Here is a 19,710-nt window from a genome sequence, read left to right on the forward strand (position 1 = left end):
TGGTTCCTTTCAATTTGTTCTTATATTGCAGCACACAGAAGCTCAGGCAATTTTTTTTTTTTTAAACATTGGTACCTGCAAGAATCCAAAATTACTCTGTGGAGGAAACGTATTTCTTTGACCTGGTAACTGTAGACATATCATTTATATGTTTTCTTAGTATTTTTTGAAACCTTCACATCTTTGCAGTACTATTAGCCATCTCTTTCTGAACTTGAGCCAGATATGAATGTTATCATCATAATAAATTCAGAGACTTGGGTTGAAGGATCCATAATAATCAAAGTTAGTTTCTAATGTTTGTGTTAGTTCAAGATACAGTCTGTCTATTTGGAAATTAGGAATTGCTAAGAACCACTCATAGATGCCCCCCAAACAAGCATAAGTCCATGATTGGAGAGCTAGAACATACCTTGCATTCCTCTTATATCCTGTACAGTACTGGTCATTAGATTCCCTTTAAACTCATCATCAATAGTCTGGGGCACTCATCCTGAGCAAGCCTGGCTGATTAAAGCCAAGAGAGTCATATTGTAAATGGCCAGGACTAAAGGAAAGAGAGTAGCACATCCTGGTTTTCCCACTGACTTTCACATCCTAAGCTATCTGTACTTCAATTTTCCCACAGCATTCACCCCATATAGATTTGCCATCTATTCCCACCATACCCCTGCACCCTAGGAACACATCTTTTTGTTTTGGTCAAAGCCAAGTTCAAGAAGCCATGATGGAAACTATAGTTCTAAAGAAACTAGGGCTGAGGAATCTGTGCTGATGCCATGACCTGCCCACACCTAAGCCTGATTCCTGGCTCCTGGCTGCCCTTTCTCCCACTTAGTTCCAGAAGGCATCTGCTGTGAACAGGTTCCGGGTCTTAGCCAAATGACCTGGCATGGTCCTGGCCACCGTTCAGGGGTCTGAGAGAGCCCTGCTCCTCCTCCTCCTCTGAGGTGAGAACAGAGATGCACAGCCTTGAAAACATTCCTAGGATCTCTGAATGTAAATCCTTGCAGCAAATTCAGCCTTCAGTCCTAACTCATAAAACAATCTTGTAGCACAGAGATAAAGTTAAATAACTCAAGTGCTAAGCGGGTATGTTTATTTTTCCATAAACAGAAAGACATGGAAATATTTGGCAGGAGGAAGGGACATATTTTATATTTTGTTGATTTTCTTAAAAAGTGAAAAAAACTCTACACTTTAAAGCAGTTCCAAAACAGCAGATCAACCTTGTCTGAGGAATGGCAGGAAAATCCTCTGACAAGGAAATACAGTTTATTTTTATATTTGCGAGGGGTTGAATTTAATTGTAGGTGGCAGCAAAGAGCAAAGGAAGATCCTTGAAAGTTTTTAAAAGAAAAACTAAGCTAAGGTTTTCTAAAAGAATAATATATTCAACATTATATAATAGGCATACATATATAGATATATATATGTACACACATACACATGTATATAAATATATGTATATATACACACGTGTGTGCGTGTGTGTGTGTATATATATATATACATACACATACACATAATAAGAAAGAAAAGGAGAGAAAAATCCTTTTGGTGGTATCCTTTGAGTCTACCCAGAAACTCTTTCATCTGAAAGTATGGAAATTCATTAAAATGAGTAATTTAGGAAAGCAAATGTGGTTTTCCTGATTATCTCAAGAAACCATACCAACTGTTTACCTTGAGACAAGCATATAGCTTAGCAGACAAAATCAATAGTGTTAGGCTCTGATCATTTTTGGTATCTACACATTGCTTCAGATGGAATTTTCAAAGCAGAGTCAAGAGATGAGATGACAAATTATTTTTATAATAGTACTAACATTTAAAATGCTGACTTTCACTAGGAGAGCTATCTAAATTTCAGTTTCAGAAAGCATTAAATACTCTGTGCATGCAAAAGAAGCCAAGTATGCCTTGAATATGAATTACAAGCAATATTAAAAGGAAAATATATGTTGCAGAAAATATGAAAAGTAGGTAAAAGCCAGTAAGCATGAATTGTTTATCTTCCAGTCCCTAGTACACTATTATTAATGTTTGAGAAATATTTCCTATTTGGAGTTCCTGCTGTGGCGCAGCAGAAACAAATCTAACTAGTATCCATGAGGATGTAGGTTCGATCCGCAGCCTCACTCAGAGCATTGTCATGAGCTCTGGTGCAGGCTGACAGCTGTAGCTCTGATTGGACCCCTGGCCTGGAAACTTCCATATGCTGCGGGTGCAGCCCTAAAAAACAAAAATAAATAAATAAAAAATAAAAGCTTTAAAAAAAAGTCCAAGGGAATATTTGTTATTAAAAAACAAGACATGTAAATAGGCCCAGAGCAATTATACTTTAGTGAGTCAATGGTGACTAAAAATGCTTTATTTTACTCTTTTATTTTGTAGGTATTATTACTTGGCATTCAGGGCACATCAAACACCTCTTGCTAGCAAAGAGAGCTGCATTGCTATCTTGGAAAAGTCCAGATTAGATCACTGGCTGCTGGGAAAAACAAAGGTAGTTCTTTCTTTGTTGTTTCGCTTGTCACCCGTGATGCTCTGCTGTGTACCTTTGTTTCTTATCAGTGATTTGAACAGCTCCATAAGTTGTGTAGCTTAGCAGAAAAGACCCCAATCTAACAGTGATCTTTGCTGGTCTTGCGTCAGGAATCCTAGGATCTCAGGGACCACGGGAGGAGAGTTTGCCTTGTATTCTACATATAGTTCTACATGAATTTAGCATTTCTAGAATGAGACCTTTGAGCAATGGAGCATATGGGAGTTCCCAGGCTAGAGGTGGAATTGGAGCTGCAACTGCCAGCTGAGGCCACAGCCACAGCAACGCAGAATCTAAGCCCTATCTGCTACCTACACCAGAGCTTGGGACAATGCCAGATCCTTAACCCACTTAGCGAGGCAAGGGGTTGAACCACATCCTCATGGATATTAGTTAGATTCTTAACCCACTGAGCCTCAATGGGAAGTCCATGAGCTCATTTTTAAATGTCCCCCTTTTTCAGTACTGCTTATTCCAGCACCACAGGCAAATATACAAATCATATTAATGATAATAATGAGTATCTATTATAGTTGGTCTGTTTTTCATTAGACTCATGTTATTTACTGCATACTCCAATTAGTGGTCTTATCACGTCTAGCTTTTCATTTGGGGGAACATCACATCCTTGTGGGATCCCAAGCTTTGATGGTCAATCCTGAATTGCCCTATAAAGCCGTCCTTAGCTTGGGTGTTGATGGCAGTACTGCTGCTGCTCGGCAGAAGTTAGATCACTGTGGGTCATCCACATCTTGCTCCCTCAGAACTTCTGCAAGCTGTGGGTCAGCTTTGTTGGTTAGCATCTCCATCAGAGCTGTGGTGAAAGAGAGTAGAGATCAAGATAAGAATATATATATATGGGTATGGCTGGATCACTTTGCTGTTGTACAGCAGAAGCTGGCACAACGTTGTAAATCAATTATACTTTAATTTAAAAAAATTTTTTTGAAGATGAGAAAATGAAACTCGAAGCAGAGCTGAAGCCAGCCTGGAGAACATTTGGGATCTCTTAAAACTCCGTTAACTTCGTTGTCTGTTTGTATCAATAGCTGCACATTGGCATTGGCTTGACCTTAGTAGCGGATGTATTTGCTTCCAAGAAGTCAGTAATGTTAGAATAAGACGGGTCACTGTAAACTGTATTTAGATGATGGTTTTAATTTTTATGTTAAGAATATGTTGGAGTAGGAAGTTCCTGTTGTGGTAACAAAGCCAACTAGTATCCATGAGGACATGGGTTCAATCCCTGGTCCTGCTCAGTGGGTTAAGGATCCGGTGTTGCTGTAAGCTGTGGTGTAGGTTGCAGACAGGGTTCTGATCCAGCTTTGCTGTGGTTGTGGTGGAGGCTGGCAGCTACAGCTCCGATTCGACCCCTAGCCTGGGAACTTCCATATGCCGTGGGTGCAGCCCTAAAAAAAAAAAGTGGGAGTAGAGTGAATTTCTGTCTGGGAGCCAGTATGTAATGCTAAAATTAATGTCTCATTTCAGGTTTTTCTCAAATATTACCATGTTGAGCAGTTAAATTTGCTGCTGCGGGAAGTCATAGGCAGAGTGGTTGTGCTGCAGGCCTATGCTAAGGGATGGCTTGGAGCCAGAAGATACAAAAGAGTCAGAGAGAAGAGAGAGAAGGGGGCTGTTGCCATCCAGTCAGGTAAATGGTCCTCAATCTTGGCAGTTCATTAAGTACTGGAGGCCACACACCTATTTCTTTTCTCATGGTTTCCTCTCCTCCCTCTTTGCCTTCCTTCTTCTTTCCTTTCTTCTTGTTCTAGCAAGTATTTATTGAATACCCACTGCAGGCTAGGTCTTATGCTGGGTGCTGAGGATAGAACTGTGAGCAAGACCGCCACGGTCCCTGAGCCCCAGGGAAGCAAATGAGCCATCCCTCCCCACTGTGAAGAGTGGCGAGACAGAGGCTCTGTGCAGAAGATGGACGTAAAACCCAAATCACACAGACCTGTGTCCCAGCTCCCAGGTGACCCACTTACCGTGTTTTCAGCATCAGAATTACTATTGCCCCATCCAGGAGGCTTCTTTTTTAGCCCAGACGGAGCCTGTAAGCCAAGGGAACAAGGCACTAGGCTCTGTCCTATGCCCACAGCTTAGCCAGTGCCTCCTTAAGTACTTGTGTGTCATTTGTGTTACAAACAGCATCTGAGCCCCTGTGCTATGGCAAGCGGTTGTGAAAGCCCCAGGTGAACACAGCAGATGCTTTTCTTTGTGTGCCCATGACCTGGAATCACAGTGTCCAGTCTAGGCTTCATGACCTCACTCAGCGACCCAGAGAGCTGGGATGCTTGTGGCAGGAGCGAAAAGGAAAGATGGCCACGCCCCTGGTGGGCTCAGCGCCCCTGTTCTCTGTCTGAAGGATTCGGTACCCGGCCGCCTGACCTCGAGGTCCCCCCCCCCTTCATCCATTTCCCCTGCCTATTTCCATCACACACATTCCTCTCGCTGAGCACAGTTCTGCACATAGTTCCCCTCACCAAATTCAGCTGTGATGCTACTGATCACTATTATGTATTTTTCTCTCCTTCAACTTTCATGTTTTATACCTTCCTCCCAATAAAAAAAAAAAAGGAAAAAAAAATATGGAACAGGCCGGGCTGTTCCAGTCCTCTCCCAGCCCTACATCCTGAAGACAGAGCTGACGGGGACCTGCCTCACCTGGATGGGGTCCCAAGTGCTTCCTAAGTAGGATCCAGAGGGTTCTGGAAACTCACTGTTTGAACAAAAATAACTCCTGCTCAGAAGCATCTTGGAGGCCAAGCTGAGAGTACAGAGAGGCCCCTCTTCCCCGCCATCGCTCACGTATTGTTCACAGAGAAAGCAGGAGGGGGAAGGGCAGGGGTAATAGATTGGAGAGAGAACAGCTTATATCAATTCTCTGGCACATCCTTAAATTAATGTCATTCCTCGCACATGGTTTTATATTTTTAGCCTGGAGAGGATATGATGCTCGGAGGAAATTTAAGAAAATAAGCAACAGAAGGAATGAGTCTGCTGTTCATATTTGTGCAGGTAATTAAAACATCATTTTCATAGCGTCCACTTGGAAATATTCTGTGATTAAGTTCAGATGAGTGTCGGAAAGCTGAAAGGTTAATAATTCAGGAGCACTGGAGTGGGAGTCAGGAGTGCTTGTGGGGGTTCTAGTGCTTGTTCTGAGGCACCCCTTGTGATAATGATGCCAGTTTTCAGGCCACACGCCATGCTTGGCTAAGGATGCTCTGACTCCATGCCCTTATACTCCCAATTATATTGATGGGGAAATGGGGCACAGGGAAGTAAAGGAACTTGTCTGTGATCACACAGGTCATCAGTGGCCAAGCCAGCGTTCATTCACAGACAGTTGGGATAGAGTCAACTTCGCTTCCTGCCAACTGAACAAATCCCTTTCCCTTTTGGAGTCACAGGTCCCTGGTCTGTGAACAAAACACACAGGCTAAAAAAATCTGAACGGTATCTTCTGGTCTTGGAATTCTCTGATTATATGCTCAACCTGTCTCTTGGTATCAGAGAGACAGGACTAGCTCAGGGACTTTCCTGGCAAACTGAGCTTCTCACCCCCAGGCCTGTATGGGGCTAAGGTGATCCTTTGGGCCCTGTGTGGTGAGCACACTGTGGCTCAGCTTGTGGCTGCCTGAGCTCTGTGAGCCCTGGTTCCTGGCTGCCAGGTCACTCTGCTCTCCTGCAAATGGCAATATCCATAGTGGCTGCCAGGCCCTGCTCCTTCTGTCATCTGCATGTGTCTCATTGAGGCTCGGGAAGAAACGGGCCCCAGAGCACACCAGAAGCTCAGAGAGCACAAGAAATTGGAGACAGAATGAGAGAGAAGCGGCCAGTTCAGTGGACACAGCAGCAGGGAGAGGGATAGGGTTTCAGATACTGCCGCACTCGAGGCAAACTTTTCGATAAAACAGCTGCAACCTTTTCAAGGAGGTCCCTGCCCAGAACCTGGCTCCAGGGACACCCTTCAGAACTCTCAGGCCTTGCAGAGGCCTGATGTCTTCATTCTAAACCAAAACATTTAGGAGGAAAGGGTGTCACTAAAACCCAAATGAATGATTTTTAACACCATCCCCTAGGGGTTCTAAACTCTGCAACTTCAAAGCATCAGGAAAAGGGATACAATTCTAGTTGTAGCTTAAGAAAGACAACTCAAAGTACATTTGTTCTCTCCTTGGCCACTGCCTAACACACACACACACACACACACACACACACACACACACACACACACACACACACACTCTCAGTCCCCTGATAAGAGAGTATACTGAACTAATCTTGTAGTTCAGCCCAAAGCCCAACACGCATGTCCAAATATATTGCTGATCCACTAATCATAAAGTATATAGGATCATAAATTAAATTTTCTCTCTGAAAATCCTCTTTAGAGGGCTCCGTGTTTGCACTCTGATACTGATAAGTGAACACAGCATAAAAACAGACCAGGTGGGTGGCTTTATCATATCAGGACAATCAGAACTGCGTCTTTTCAGTGCAGCATCAGTGGGGTAGGAACCAAGGAAGGATACTTTTGTTTCATGGGGCCAGAGGGAACACATTTCTTTAAGGAGCTTCCTCTCCCCCCATTTTTTAGCTTTGCAAACACCCCCTTCGTAGCCTGGCAGCCAGTATTCCCGATTATCAAGTAGCACCAGGAACTTCATGAGTCTGCAGGGGCTTGGGCGGGTGGTACTCAGACCACCTCGTCCTCTTGGCAGGAGAGTGAGGCAGCCAGAGCAGAAGCAGGTGGAGTCCCTTCGCCCTTCAGCCAACACCGCGGACAAAAATCGAGGTGCTGGCTTTGTATTAGTAAACTTACTCAAGAAAACATTTGCAATTTTAAGGGCAGTTTACTTTTACTTGAGAATGTTTTTCTTCTTGTTAGATTTGGAGACAATGTGTTTATCTTAAAAGCAAAGCAACTCACTCCAACATCTCTGTTTTGGGGAGTGCTGTTCCCCAAGCCTAATCCTCTCATCACAGGCTCCTCTCTTCGTACCACTAGAATATCTCAAGTAGAACAAGCCCACACGTAGGGCTTGCCTTACTTTTGAAACTGGCAGAAGGTGGTGAGATCGTTAATGGTTGTTTGCTAAGGTTGTTTTCTAATTTATTATTTTTTCAACAAATCATTTCATTTGACATTTAGGTTCTGTGCAACGTGTTTGTAGCTTAAGTTCTGGCCTATAGTTTTGAGGGAAAAAAAAAAAAAAGTATTGCTAAGCTACGTTACACAGTTTTAAAAGAGCAGCCCTTGAAATTTAGGAAGCATTTGGCCTACATGTTGCTACAGAGCAGCGCATATTGAAATTTGTTTTCCTTTCATCTCCTTCCCAATAAAAGCAGCCCGCGCAGGCTTATCCCTTTAGCTTCCTCAGAACTTCCTTTCAGAATTCCCCATCTATTAGGGCACATTCACATACCAGAAACAAGATGCCTTTTCATGCTGTCAACCTTTTTCATCTGAAATGTAAATTAATTCTTGCTGGTATGCCCTGACAGAGATCAAAGTAGGGGTATTAACCTTCCCGGGCTTTCTCCAGGAATTCTTCCCCAGGACTGGGCTGCCACTGTTAGGTGGCCAGTGTCCCTGTTATGGGGCCCTCCTCCAGGCAGTCCTCGGCCCTAGGAGCCACCATCACAAAGGCCCAGGGTCCTTTTGGAAATAAGCCCATGGTTACTCTAAACTAGGTGAGAAACCATCCACCTGGCTGGTCTTGGGAGAGATGGGCCGCTCATTTGAATTGTGAGCCCTTCGCTCAGATTCCAGGAGCTTGTTTAAGTGGTTCTGACAGTGAGCGATCTCGGTGTGATAGAGGGAGGGACGGGGCTCCAGATTGGAAACCTCTCCCTTTGCTCTGTGGGTCTTTTCTTGCCCGTCAGTCTTTGAGGTGGGCCACATTTGCATTTTCAAAATAAACAGATGCCTTTCAAATACATGAGCTGGTGGTCTCCAGATCTCTGTGGGGCCCAAACAGTTCACCAGCCTGCGAGCAAGGCTGGAAGAGAAAACTAAATGGGAAAACCCGCACACACACACACATTTCCTGTGTGCAGAGCACGGTGCTTGTGATAAAGGGCCTTTGTGAGACGTGAGGTCACTGGGAGAGAGGCAGCTGAGGGTCTGAGCAAAAGTGTCATTTATCAGTTTCTTTTTTGGGGAGAAGGGAAAATAACTTAGAATCTCACCTTGATGAGAAGTGGTATTCTTTTTTCACTTTTAACATTTTTTTGTTACAAAATCGGATCTTTTTCCGTTCATGTTAATGTAAACCTTTGACTTGAAATGAAATGCTGGTACAGCACTGTGGTACCATGAGGTTAGTGTAGGTCACAGTGAGAGTAGGATGGCTTTATCTCCACTTACTTATTTTTTATTTTTATTTTGACTTTTTAAAAACATTTCCCTTTTACAGGCACACCCAAAGCATATGGAAGATGGCAGACTGGGGGTCGAACCAAGCTGCAGCTGCCCCCCTATGCCATGGCTGTTGGCAACACCAGATCCTGAACGCACTGAGCGTAACCAGGAATCCAGCCTGCATCCTCATGGACACTATGTTGGGTTCCTAACCCACTGAGCTACAATAGGAACTCCTCCACTTATTTAGAAGTGGCATGTTTCGTTGTGTTTTTATTATTGATTAATGTTGATAATAGGCTCTTGCCATAGGAAAACACATTGCTTTAAACACCAAATAATTAAAAATATGTACTTTTGTAATCAGAAAAATAAAATTGTGTGCATAACAAGTGCTCGGATAAATGGGGTATCCTAAGGAAAAACTAATACTTGTATGTCAGGAGTCCCTGTCATGGCTCAGCAGAAATGAATCTGACAAGCATTCATGAGGACGCAGATTTGATCTCTGGTCATGCTCAGTGGGTTAAGGATCTGGTGTTGCCGTGAGCTGTGGTGCAGGTCACAGATGCGGCTCAGATCCCTCTCCTACAGTTCCAATTCAAGCCCTAGCCTAAGAACCTCCATGTGCCTTAGGTGTGGCCCTAAAAAGACAAAACAAAACAAAGCAAAACCCTTGTATATCATCTCATCACTAATGGGATTTTAATGAATTTTAAGAGAGTGGATATAACTAGATTTCATCAACTAAACCCACATACATTGCTCAGTAAATACTATCAAAACAAACAACACGCCGGGAATTTTTTTTAGAAAACGGGCTGTGGTGTCTCATTCTTTAAGTCTTTGAGAGCACAGGCTTTAAATTGCCCCTCTAATTCAAGATCTGTTTTCAAGCGAGAGCAAAGTGCTGGCCTCCTCATCTCATAAGGGAAAAGCCTCGAGAAGGTGACAGTGGAGCCCTAGGGGCTTGGAACGGAACTTCAAAGAGAGTCTCCCAGGAGGAGCTGGCTCTTCCAGCCCCCGTTCCCCTCCTTTCCCCAGCCCCCCAGGAGCAGGAAGAGCCCATTGGTGTGTAGCACTTTTTCTATCTAATTGCTTCAGTGCTGTGGAAACTGTGGTTTTCTCTTTCTCTTTGTCCCCCGATCAGCTTCCTACTTATGCCCCTCCTTCACCCTCCAGGAGATAGCAGCACTAAGAACTGTGGCTGTTTCTCTTGCTGATGCCCTTTGGGGAGAGTGCTCTTGGAGCAGCAGCCTCAACCTTGCTAAGGCTGAAGGGGCCTCTTCCTTGAACCTGTGAACAAGCATTTTAAACTGGCTGCAGCTGGTACCCCTGGGCACATCATGGGACATCAGCCATTGGAAGTTGCTTTTTTTAATTTTTTTTTTTTGGTCTTTTTGTCTTTTCTAGGGCCACACCCACAGCATATGGTTCCCAGGCTAGGGGTCTAATCAGAGCTACAGCCGCCGGCCTACACTGGAGCCACAACAACGCTAGATCTGAGCCGTGTCTGCAACCTACACCACAGCTCACGGCAATGCCGGATCCTTAACCCACTGAGCAAGGCCACAACCTCTTGGTTCCTAGTTGGATTCATTAACCACTGAGCCACGACGGGAACTCCGGCAGTTGCTTTAAATGCAGCTTCCAGAGAGCAAAGCAAGCATGGAATCCATGCCAGGCTCTACCCTTCCTCCACGTTAACTTCTTTTAGATGCCTGGCCCTATATCATGATGGAACCAAGTTTTAGTGTTTAAAACTGCCTGAATTTTTTTTTTTGAGACATCTATTTTATTTTTTATTTTGTTATTATTATTTTTAAATAGTTATTTCCCCAATGCAATTTTTTTTCTACTGTACAGCATGGTGACCCAGTTACACATACATGTACACATTCTATTTTCACACATTATCATGCTAGACATAGTTCCCAGTGCTACACAACAGGATCTCATTGCTAATCCATTCCAAAGGCACTAGTTTGTATCTATTAACCCCAAGCGCCCAGTCTACCCCACTCCCTCCCCCTCCCCCTGGCAACCACAAGTCTATTCTCCAAGTCCATAATTTTCTTTTCTGTGGAAAGGTTCATTTGTGCCTTATATTAGATTCCAGATATAAGTGATATCATATGGTATTTGTCCTTCTTTTTCTGACTTATTTCACTCAGTATGAGAGTCTCTAGTTCCATCCATGTTGCTACAAATGGCATTATTTCGTTCTTTTTATGGCCAAGTAGTATTCCATTGTGTATATATACCACATCTTCCTAATCCCGTCATCTGTTGATGGACATTTGGGTTGTTTCCATGTCTTGAAAATATCCTGAACTTTTAAAGCTATCTCTGGGTGAGGCCTCCTCCTAGTCTTTTTATTTGTTTATTATTTATTGGGTCTTTTTTAGTGCTGCACCTGCGGCATTTGGATGTTTCCAGGCTAGGGGTCAAATTAAAGCTGTAGCCGCTGGCCTATACCACAGCAAAGCAACGCTGGATCCGAGCCACTTCTACAACCTACACTACAGCTCACAGCAATGCTTAACCCCCTGAGCAAGGCCAGGGATCATTCCCTCGTCTTCATGGATAGTAGTCAGATTCCTTTCCACTGAGTCATGATGGTAACTCCTCTCCTAGTCTTTTCTAACTTTAGAAGGCTTGTTTCTTTAGCATCGTTGGTAGGTTGGCAATGAGTAGATGGCTGCAGTAATTTCCTGGAACTAGATTTTCAGGAATATCTCTAGGCAGGACATGTGTTTTTTTAAATTTGGAAATTTCTTTCATTCACTTGTTCAACTACTGTTTGTTAAGTACCTGCTTTATGCTGTAGTGACTACCATGGTGAACAATGGGATTTAATTCTGGCTTCTGAGTTTCTGTCTTCCATACAGAGGGCCAAAAAACACCCTCCCTCAAATGGATTCTGTTCGTATACGTCAGGTATGCCATAGTATGTTAAGACTCAGTGGAAGGGAGTTCTGTAATATGCCAATGCAATAACAAAGAGTCAAAATCATTATAAATCATTACAAAATACAGCTGAGGATATACACTGAAATGACCCATGCATCTTAAAATGATCATGGTAGATATATTTCATGCTGACAAAGTTGTGCAGAAGCAGATTGTTGGACCACAAGCCAAACAGGCAAGGAAAGTCAAGTGAATGTACTATTGAGGGAAAATGTACGCTTTGAGCAGAAGGGAAATGAGCCGCCCCTCTGTCACCCCTTCCCTCATCTCTGTTTGTCATCCTACCTTTAGTCCACTGTTTCTTCACTCACTCTGTTTCTGCCGCTTAGAAAGATTCCTAGCCATTTCATGCAGAAGTGTTATTCTTCAAGGTATGACAGGGGACAGGTTCCAGCCACCCTCTTCTCGGCAGGAGCCAGCTGCCTTTCCTCTCCTGGTGTTTTAGGCCATTTCCACACAGGAGTAAAGCAGCAGCTAGGGGAGAGAATTCACCAGAGCATCTGAGCTCAAGCTGAACTGAGAACTCATGCCAGCTCCCCTCTCTTCTAAAGCTCAGATTATCTGAAGGCAGAGTGCCCATCAGGCTCACGCAAGGGTTCTGCTACATCCGCTTGCACTCTTTCTGTGTGTCTCTCCCTCTCTGTAGATAAAGATCTGTGCCTGATTTCTGACACGATGTTGGGGTGGACAAGCATGGCCATTTACTTTGGGAAAATGTGTCTTGTCTGTGAGCAGGGTTAGGATATACAGGAAAGCCCTGGAAGCATGGCCTCGAGGACAGGGTTTATAGCAGAGAGAAGGCCTCATCAAGGTTTCTGTCAAGAAATGGGCTCTGCTAAACCTTGGGCACAAACAGTGGAATTCTTGCCATGAAATAACTTATAATGCAAAGAAATGTCCTTCAGTATAGAATCAAATTATTGCCCATGTTAGAAATAAACACCCAGAGGGCAGAGTACTATTCACCTAGAATAGAGTGCCCTTCACTTTGCACAAAGAAGCTGCAAAACCACAGTGGGCTTGAGGTCCGTTTGTGCCTGCTATTGTACTGACATGACAGGGAAATGCTTAAGATGAAACTTTGGGGCAGCAGTCAGCACCCTAAGACTCGAGATTAAATTTCAGAGGAAGCCCAGAGAGAGAAGCCCTTCAGTTGGGCATCCATTTCTCTGTCATGCACCTCACGAAGAGCTTCAGAATCTGGCTACAAAAAGGCAGTGCCCCAAATGGAATCTTTACTATCTCCAATGCTGAGTAAGGCAGCGTTACTGTGATCAATAATAACTGATCAGCCTTGGTGTCCACGGTACACTTGACTTGCCTTTATGTCTTTCATTTTTTTTTCCCACACAGAATCTTAAAATGTGATATCACATTTTATAACCCTTATTAGATATTGGGCTTTATTCACATAATAATAAAGAAACATTTGGGGGGGGGGAATTAACTGTGCTGAGGTAAGAATTATTAGGCTTTTTTTTTTTTTCCTCAAAAGACTCCTGTGCATAGAAAGGCAGATTTTGTTTTCCCCCTGAGCAAATGAAACAGAAGCACAGAGAGTATAAATCAGATGTCTCCCCTTGGGTGTTACGGGAGTTTAACCAGTGGTCCCAGAGCTAGCTTCTGAGTCCTCACCCGGTGCTTTTTCTAGTGGACCACACTCTGCCATTGGTTTCCATCTTGGATATGGCCCATGGACCCAGGGTACCAGTCAAAACTCTGGGGAGAATTGTATGTATCAGCCTTATCATGTATACTTAGGAGTCACAACTACTGACTTCGAATCCTGGCTACCCCACCATTTGTCTTACGGTTTGGGGGAAACGACTTAGCTTTTGAGCCTTAGTTTCCTTAGCTATAAAACAGAACTGTTAAGGTCTGATTCTCAGGACTGTCGTGAAGATGATAGCAGATAACATATGCAAAGCATCCTGCATGGTACCAGCGTGTGGCAGGTATTCGGTAAGCGTTCATGTCCTCTCTGTAGCCCCTTAGTATGAAAATAGCTGAGCGGGGAACATCAGTCTGTGAAATACTCTTCTATGATGAGAATAATAATGTTATAACTTCAAAAAGATAAAACTCTTTTTCTCACTTTTGAAGGAAAAAATAGTACCTGTCAAATGCAAATGCAGTTACAATAAAACCTTTATAAGAGAGAGAATTTTCCAAATCTTATGTCTTGCTTATCTGTCAGGGGAAAATTAAAATACGACAAGAGCATATGAAAGATTTCAGGTAGGTTTTTGTTTTTGTTTTTGTAAAGGGCTGTGCTCCATCATGCTGAGAGCTTGATTCCTTTGTGGGGATAAATTTTTCAGTGACCTCAAAATTGTTTTAAAACTTAGGTTGTGAGCTGCTGTCATCATTTTTCCCACTCATGGCCTTGCGGTCTTTCTGCAACTTGTTCTGTAAAACAGCAAGTCCCCTCCTCACCCCCTTCCAGAAGTCAGAAATTCTAAAATTCAGGAGCTAAATATCTCCCAGATTTGTTGCCCTCTGGTGTGGAAAACAAGTCGCCTTTCAGATGTCTAAAGAGTTGGAAGATGTCAGTGAACCTATCATATTTAACCCACAGTGACGGGTGATTGGCAGCATAACAGCTGAGCGACAGCCATTTGGCCAGGAGTTCAAACCCCAACACGAAGAGCCATAGCAGGATCACGGCTTGATTTGCTGTGGCCACGAAGTCTGAATCACCAAGCACAGAGGCGGAGGCAGAGGTGACAGCTGGTAGCCATTCTCGTCAATAAAGTTGTGACGGGTGAGATGTACAAGCAACCAGAGCCTGCTAATTTCATAGACTTTGAGCCAAGTGCTTAGTGTCAAATCCAGCTATGGTCAGTGATGCAAACGGTTGTGAAGGGTCCCTTGTCAACAGCACGGCTCTCCCTTCCAGACTCTCCTCCTAGCGGGTTAGAAGCCATTGCATCCTGCTGTCCAGGAACAATCCAGTTTGAGGAGAAGGCCTTCTCCTTTTATTATTTTTTTAAGTTCTGGTAACTTTCGAAAAGTCAGATTTTATTTATTTTATTTGTGTTTTACAAACAGTAAAACACAAGCAGTTTGATAAAATTAGATGAACACATACTGTCAGGTAACCCCCGTCACAATCAAGAAAAAGTACATTTCCAAAGAGTTCTTTCGTGCCTCTTCTGTTGTTCATCCCTTCCCCACCCCCAGCTTCTGGTGCCCACTAGTGCTTTTTCTGTCCCTGTCATTTTGCGTTGTCCAAAATGTCGTTTAAATGGAGTCATATGGTATGTGGATGTTTGAGTCTGACTTCTTTCACTTAATATAATGCTTTTGAGATTCATTGGTGTTGTTACATGTATCAGTAGTTTGTCCAGCAGTTTCACTGCTTGACATAAGTCTGGGACAGTCTCAGATGCAACCAGGACCAACACACCTATCGCAGGTTTGAAAGGAGTTCTAAACCAGGGCCCACTAACACAGCCCCAAGAAGCAAACGATGTATGAAGTTCCCCCCAGTCTTTTGGGGAAGCAGGCAGGGCATATTTTATAAGAAGGAAATCCAATCCAAGGCTGCTGGGAGTAACAGTCCTAGACGCTTGAAGGGAAGGGGGGGCTCCCCCTGGAGCTCCAGGACAGGCAAGAAACTGACCTCCAGGGTAAAGGTGAGGGAAGCCTCCCCGCTTTGCTTCGAAGTCAGAGAGAGCAGGTACCAGGCAGGCCTTTCTTTGAACTCTGTCAGAGTGTGACTGTGATAATGCCTAGAATTAAGCAGTGGAGAATCAAAGTGGAAAATGCACTGAGGCTAAAAATGATCAGATTTCTTTTGTGGAGTGGACATGGGGACCAGGGTTTCTGAGGGAGCCGTAGGGGAAAAACGTGTCAATGAGATTCTATTCTTTAAGAAAAGAATTCCACTCTGTGCCGCTTTTGGTGGCATTTGCCTGTTGGACCTCCCACAAGTTGGCCTCTTGAAATTCTGATAAGATGGCTGCTGACCAGCTGTCACTCCAGCCAGAAACCCCACCGGCCCCACACTGCTGCAGTTGGCCAGCAGTGGTTAGGAGGGGAAGGTGGGGCTTCTGAGCCTCATCTGTATGCACCTCCTCTGCCAGCTACAGTGGGCATCCTTTGCCAGGTCTATTATGAGGGCAGGAAAGCTTACCCAGCCTAGATCACCAACCAGGAAATCAATCCAGACAGTGTCCCTGCTGGAAACAATGCCTGGTCTGTCCTCTGGGTGGGTCAGCAAACACCCTGTGGCAGCTGATCTGTGAGACCCTTAAAGGCCCAGGCATGTGGATGAAATAAAGTATGAATTTTTATTTCCATTTGCAAAGGGAAAAAAAAAAATGAGAGTGGAGGTTAGTGATTTCTAAATGTTTAAATAAATGGGGCTGCACCTTGTAATATTTGGGAATTCAGACTTTAGGGCAAAACTGCTTGGGTTTGCGTGTTGACTCTGCCATTCATCAGCATGTGTGACTTTCTTGGGAAAGTCATGTAACCTCCCTGTGCCTCAATTTCCTCAGCTGTAAGATGGAAATAATAGTGGTCTTTACCTTTTGGAGCTCCAGTGAGGATTAAATGAGTTAATGTTTGTAAAGGGCTTAGAACAATACATGGAACAAAATAATTCATACTTTTTAAACATTTCATTCTTTATTATTTATTTAGTTTATTTTGGCTACACCTGCAGCATGTGGAAATTCCCAAGCCAGGGATGGAATCCCAGCCTCAGCTACGACCCGTGCCACAACTGTGGCAACTTCAGATCCTTAACCCACTGAGCCACAGTAGAAACTCCTAATTCATACATTTGTGTTTATTAAATGCAAATAATGGCCACTTCCCTACTATTCCTAGTTTTTCTTCCTTCCTCCCCCATTCACATCCTGCCACCTGATTCAAGCAGAATGCACATACATGATCTTTTTCTCTCCTTCCTTCTATTTAAACCTTTAATATATGTCAGCTCCACTCCTCGTATTAGTTTCCTAGGGCTACAAATTACACAAACTCTGTAACTTAAAACAATAGAAAATTTAGGAGGTCTCTTGAGGTGCAGCGGCTTAAAGGATCGGTGTTGTCACTGCAGCGGCTCAGGTCACTGGTATGGCACGAGTGACTCTGGCCCAGAATTTTCATATGCCATGAGTATAGCCAAAACAAAACAAACAAACACAGAAATTTATTGTCCCAGTTCAGGAGGCTAGAAGTCCTGAATCAAGGCGTCAGCAAGGTTGGTTTCCACCAGAAGCTCTGAGGGAGAATTCTTTCCGTTCCTCTCTCTCAGCTCCTGGTAGGTCCAACAATCCTTGGCATCCCTGGGTTTGTAGACCCATCTCTTCACTCTCAGCTTCTGTTGTCACAGACATTGTCCCCGTGTCTCTGTCTTCACACAGCTTTCTTACAAGGATACTAATCATGGATTTAAGACCCACTGTATCCCAGTAGGACCTCTTTTTTTTTTTTTTTTTGGTCTTTTTAAGGTTGTAACCATGGCATATGGAGGTTCCCACGCTAGGTGTCCAATCGGAGCTGTAGCTGCGGGCCTATACCACAGCCAGAGCAACTCAGGATCCGAGCTGCATCTGCAATCTACACCACAGCTTAGGGCAATGCCAGATCCTTAACCCACTGAGCGAAGCTAGGGATCAAACCCTCGCCCTCATAGGTGCTAGTCAGGTACATTAACCACTGAGCCATGACGGGCACTCCAAGACCTCATTTTAAACTATTTATTTATGTCTGCATAGACCCTATTTCCAGGTAAGGTCACCTTCTGAGATTCCGGGTAGACAGCTCTTTTTACTCTCACCTTGTGTTAGAATGCAAGCTCCACGAGGACAGGAACTGTGCCTCCTTAAGTGTGATCCGAGGCAGCCGGCAGTGCTTACCACGGGAATGTTTACTGTAGAGCCACCGGGCTGGGTGTGGAAGGGCTTGAGTCAGGAGAGCCATCCAAAAGGAGGGAGAGGGACAGGGTGAAAAAAAACCACATCTGAGGAAATGAAAAAGGAGGGTCAGAGATCGCAAATATTCTACTGTGGCATATCTAGAAGTACTACCTGCAAAATCAGAAACAGCCAGAGTCAGGAGGAGATGCAGGACCAGAGAGAACAGGGTCTAGATCACAGGCTGGGGGGTGGGGTGGGGTGTGGGACAGAGTTAGGATTGATGCCTCAGGGCAGTGCCTGAAGATGGTCTCCTCTGTGGAGTGGAGGGTGGTTTCTTCTAAAGCCAAGGGATCCAGTTGGAGAGAAGCTGGCCTCTCCAGATACTTGAGGGCGTCCGAGATGTTGGAACATGGTCAAAACCATCATGACCTTGAGGGTCCTGGAGCCTGGAGGAAGAGGCGTGACAGCCAGGAACATCCCTTCAGCCCTTGCCCACCCAAGCCCTCAGCTGTTTTGGCAGAGGAGCATTTAGGTGTTTATCTACACAGAGTAAGCTGGCAGGATGATGAAAAGCTGCAGTGCGATGTTCCTCAACTAAGAATGGTGTGGGGCCTGTCTTTTCCATGACAGCGTAATTGTTGACCCACAAAGGTCAGTGAACGGGACTGCATGACAAAAAGAAGAGAGAGCCTCCCCGAGGGGCACAGGGAAGGAGGCCTCATCCCTCTTTTTACTTCTCTGGTGGTACCACTGCAAGGCAGTGGGAAAGCCACCCAGTTGTCAAACCAGGAGCCCCGGCCTAGTGCCCCCACAACCTCCATGTGTCACCTGGCCCCCTATTTCACTAATGCAGTCAATGAGACAGAGAGGTTACCCAAACTACCCAATGTTACCAAGCTCGTGGGGAGTCCAACCAGCACAGTTATTTTTTTAATTAAATTTTTTTTCTTATCAAGTAGTTTTCATTGTAATCAATTATTTCCCCAATACATTTTTTTTCTACTGTACAGCATGGTGACCCAGTTACACATACATGTATACATTCTTTTTTCTCACATTATCATGCTCCATCATAAGTGACTAGACATAGTTCCCAGCAGCATAGTTGTTAATTCTCCTGTTTCTTATCATTGTTCTCTTAATCACAACCACACCGTATCACATCTATAAAATAAGCACCAAATCATATGCTATCACTTACATATGGAATCTTAAAAAAAAAAAAAAAGGATACAAATGAACTTATTTGCAGAACAAAAATAGCCACACGGACTTTGAAAAATTTATAGTTACCAAAGGGGACAGGTGGCAGGGAGGGAGGGGTGGACTGGGGGTTTGGGATGGAAATGTTCTAAAATTAGGTTTTGATGATGGTTGCACAACTATAGATATAGTACAAAATTTAAAGAATATTCTAAAAAAAATTAAAGAATATTCTAAAAAATAAATAAATAAATAAGCACCAGATCCATGGATGAGACTCCTCACCTAAGAGCCTCAAACCGTAAGCGAGATGTCGGTTTCCTCAGCCACGTGGGCTTGCACACTTTGGTCCCTCATCTAGATGTAGGAGCAGAGCCTCGAGAACATCCGGCTTTGTTTCATCCCATGGGGCGCCCTTCTGACCAGAGCGGTGATCCGTACCCCACTGTCGCAGCAGACACCAGGGGAACTGCCCAGGTTCCAGACTGCAGTGAGCCTGGCGACCACAAAGTTGAGGTCATTAGAGGTTTGGGTTGGGTGTCTTGTATTTGTGGACCCTCAGAGAAGATTCCAGAGCTGGAAATGATCACCTGATATGGGTCCTCTGTCTGGCCCTCTTTTTTTTTTTTCCTGCAAGTGAGAGCTGATTAGATTCAGAGGCAGCCTTGCAGGGGACCGTCACCGTGATTTCACAGAAGGAGAGAGAGTAGGCAGAGAGAAGAGCAACCTCTGCCACTGCT

General features: G+C 44.2%; 1 protein-coding gene across 1 annotated transcript in view; it reads left to right on the plus strand.

Moving 5' to 3' along the window:
- The window catches only part of MYO3B (myosin IIIB), a 415,159-nt gene that overhangs the window by 271,003 nt on the left and 124,446 nt on the right, over positions 1 to 19,710 (plus strand). The window contains exons 28-31 of the mRNA XM_047770247.1: positions 2,398 to 2,509; positions 4,037 to 4,199; positions 5,489 to 5,560; positions 19,371 to 19,496. Of these exons, the coding sequence (XP_047626203.1) occupies positions 2,398 to 2,509; positions 4,037 to 4,199; positions 5,489 to 5,560; positions 19,371 to 19,496 (473 nt within the window). The remainder of the gene's footprint in view (positions 1 to 2,397; positions 2,510 to 4,036; positions 4,200 to 5,488; positions 5,561 to 19,370; positions 19,497 to 19,710) is intronic.

Source organism: Phacochoerus africanus, chromosome 3 (genome assembly GCF_016906955.1).
Source record: "Phacochoerus africanus isolate WHEZ1 chromosome 3, ROS_Pafr_v1, whole genome shotgun sequence".
NCBI lineage: Eukaryota > Metazoa > Chordata > Mammalia > Artiodactyla > Suidae > Phacochoerus > Phacochoerus africanus.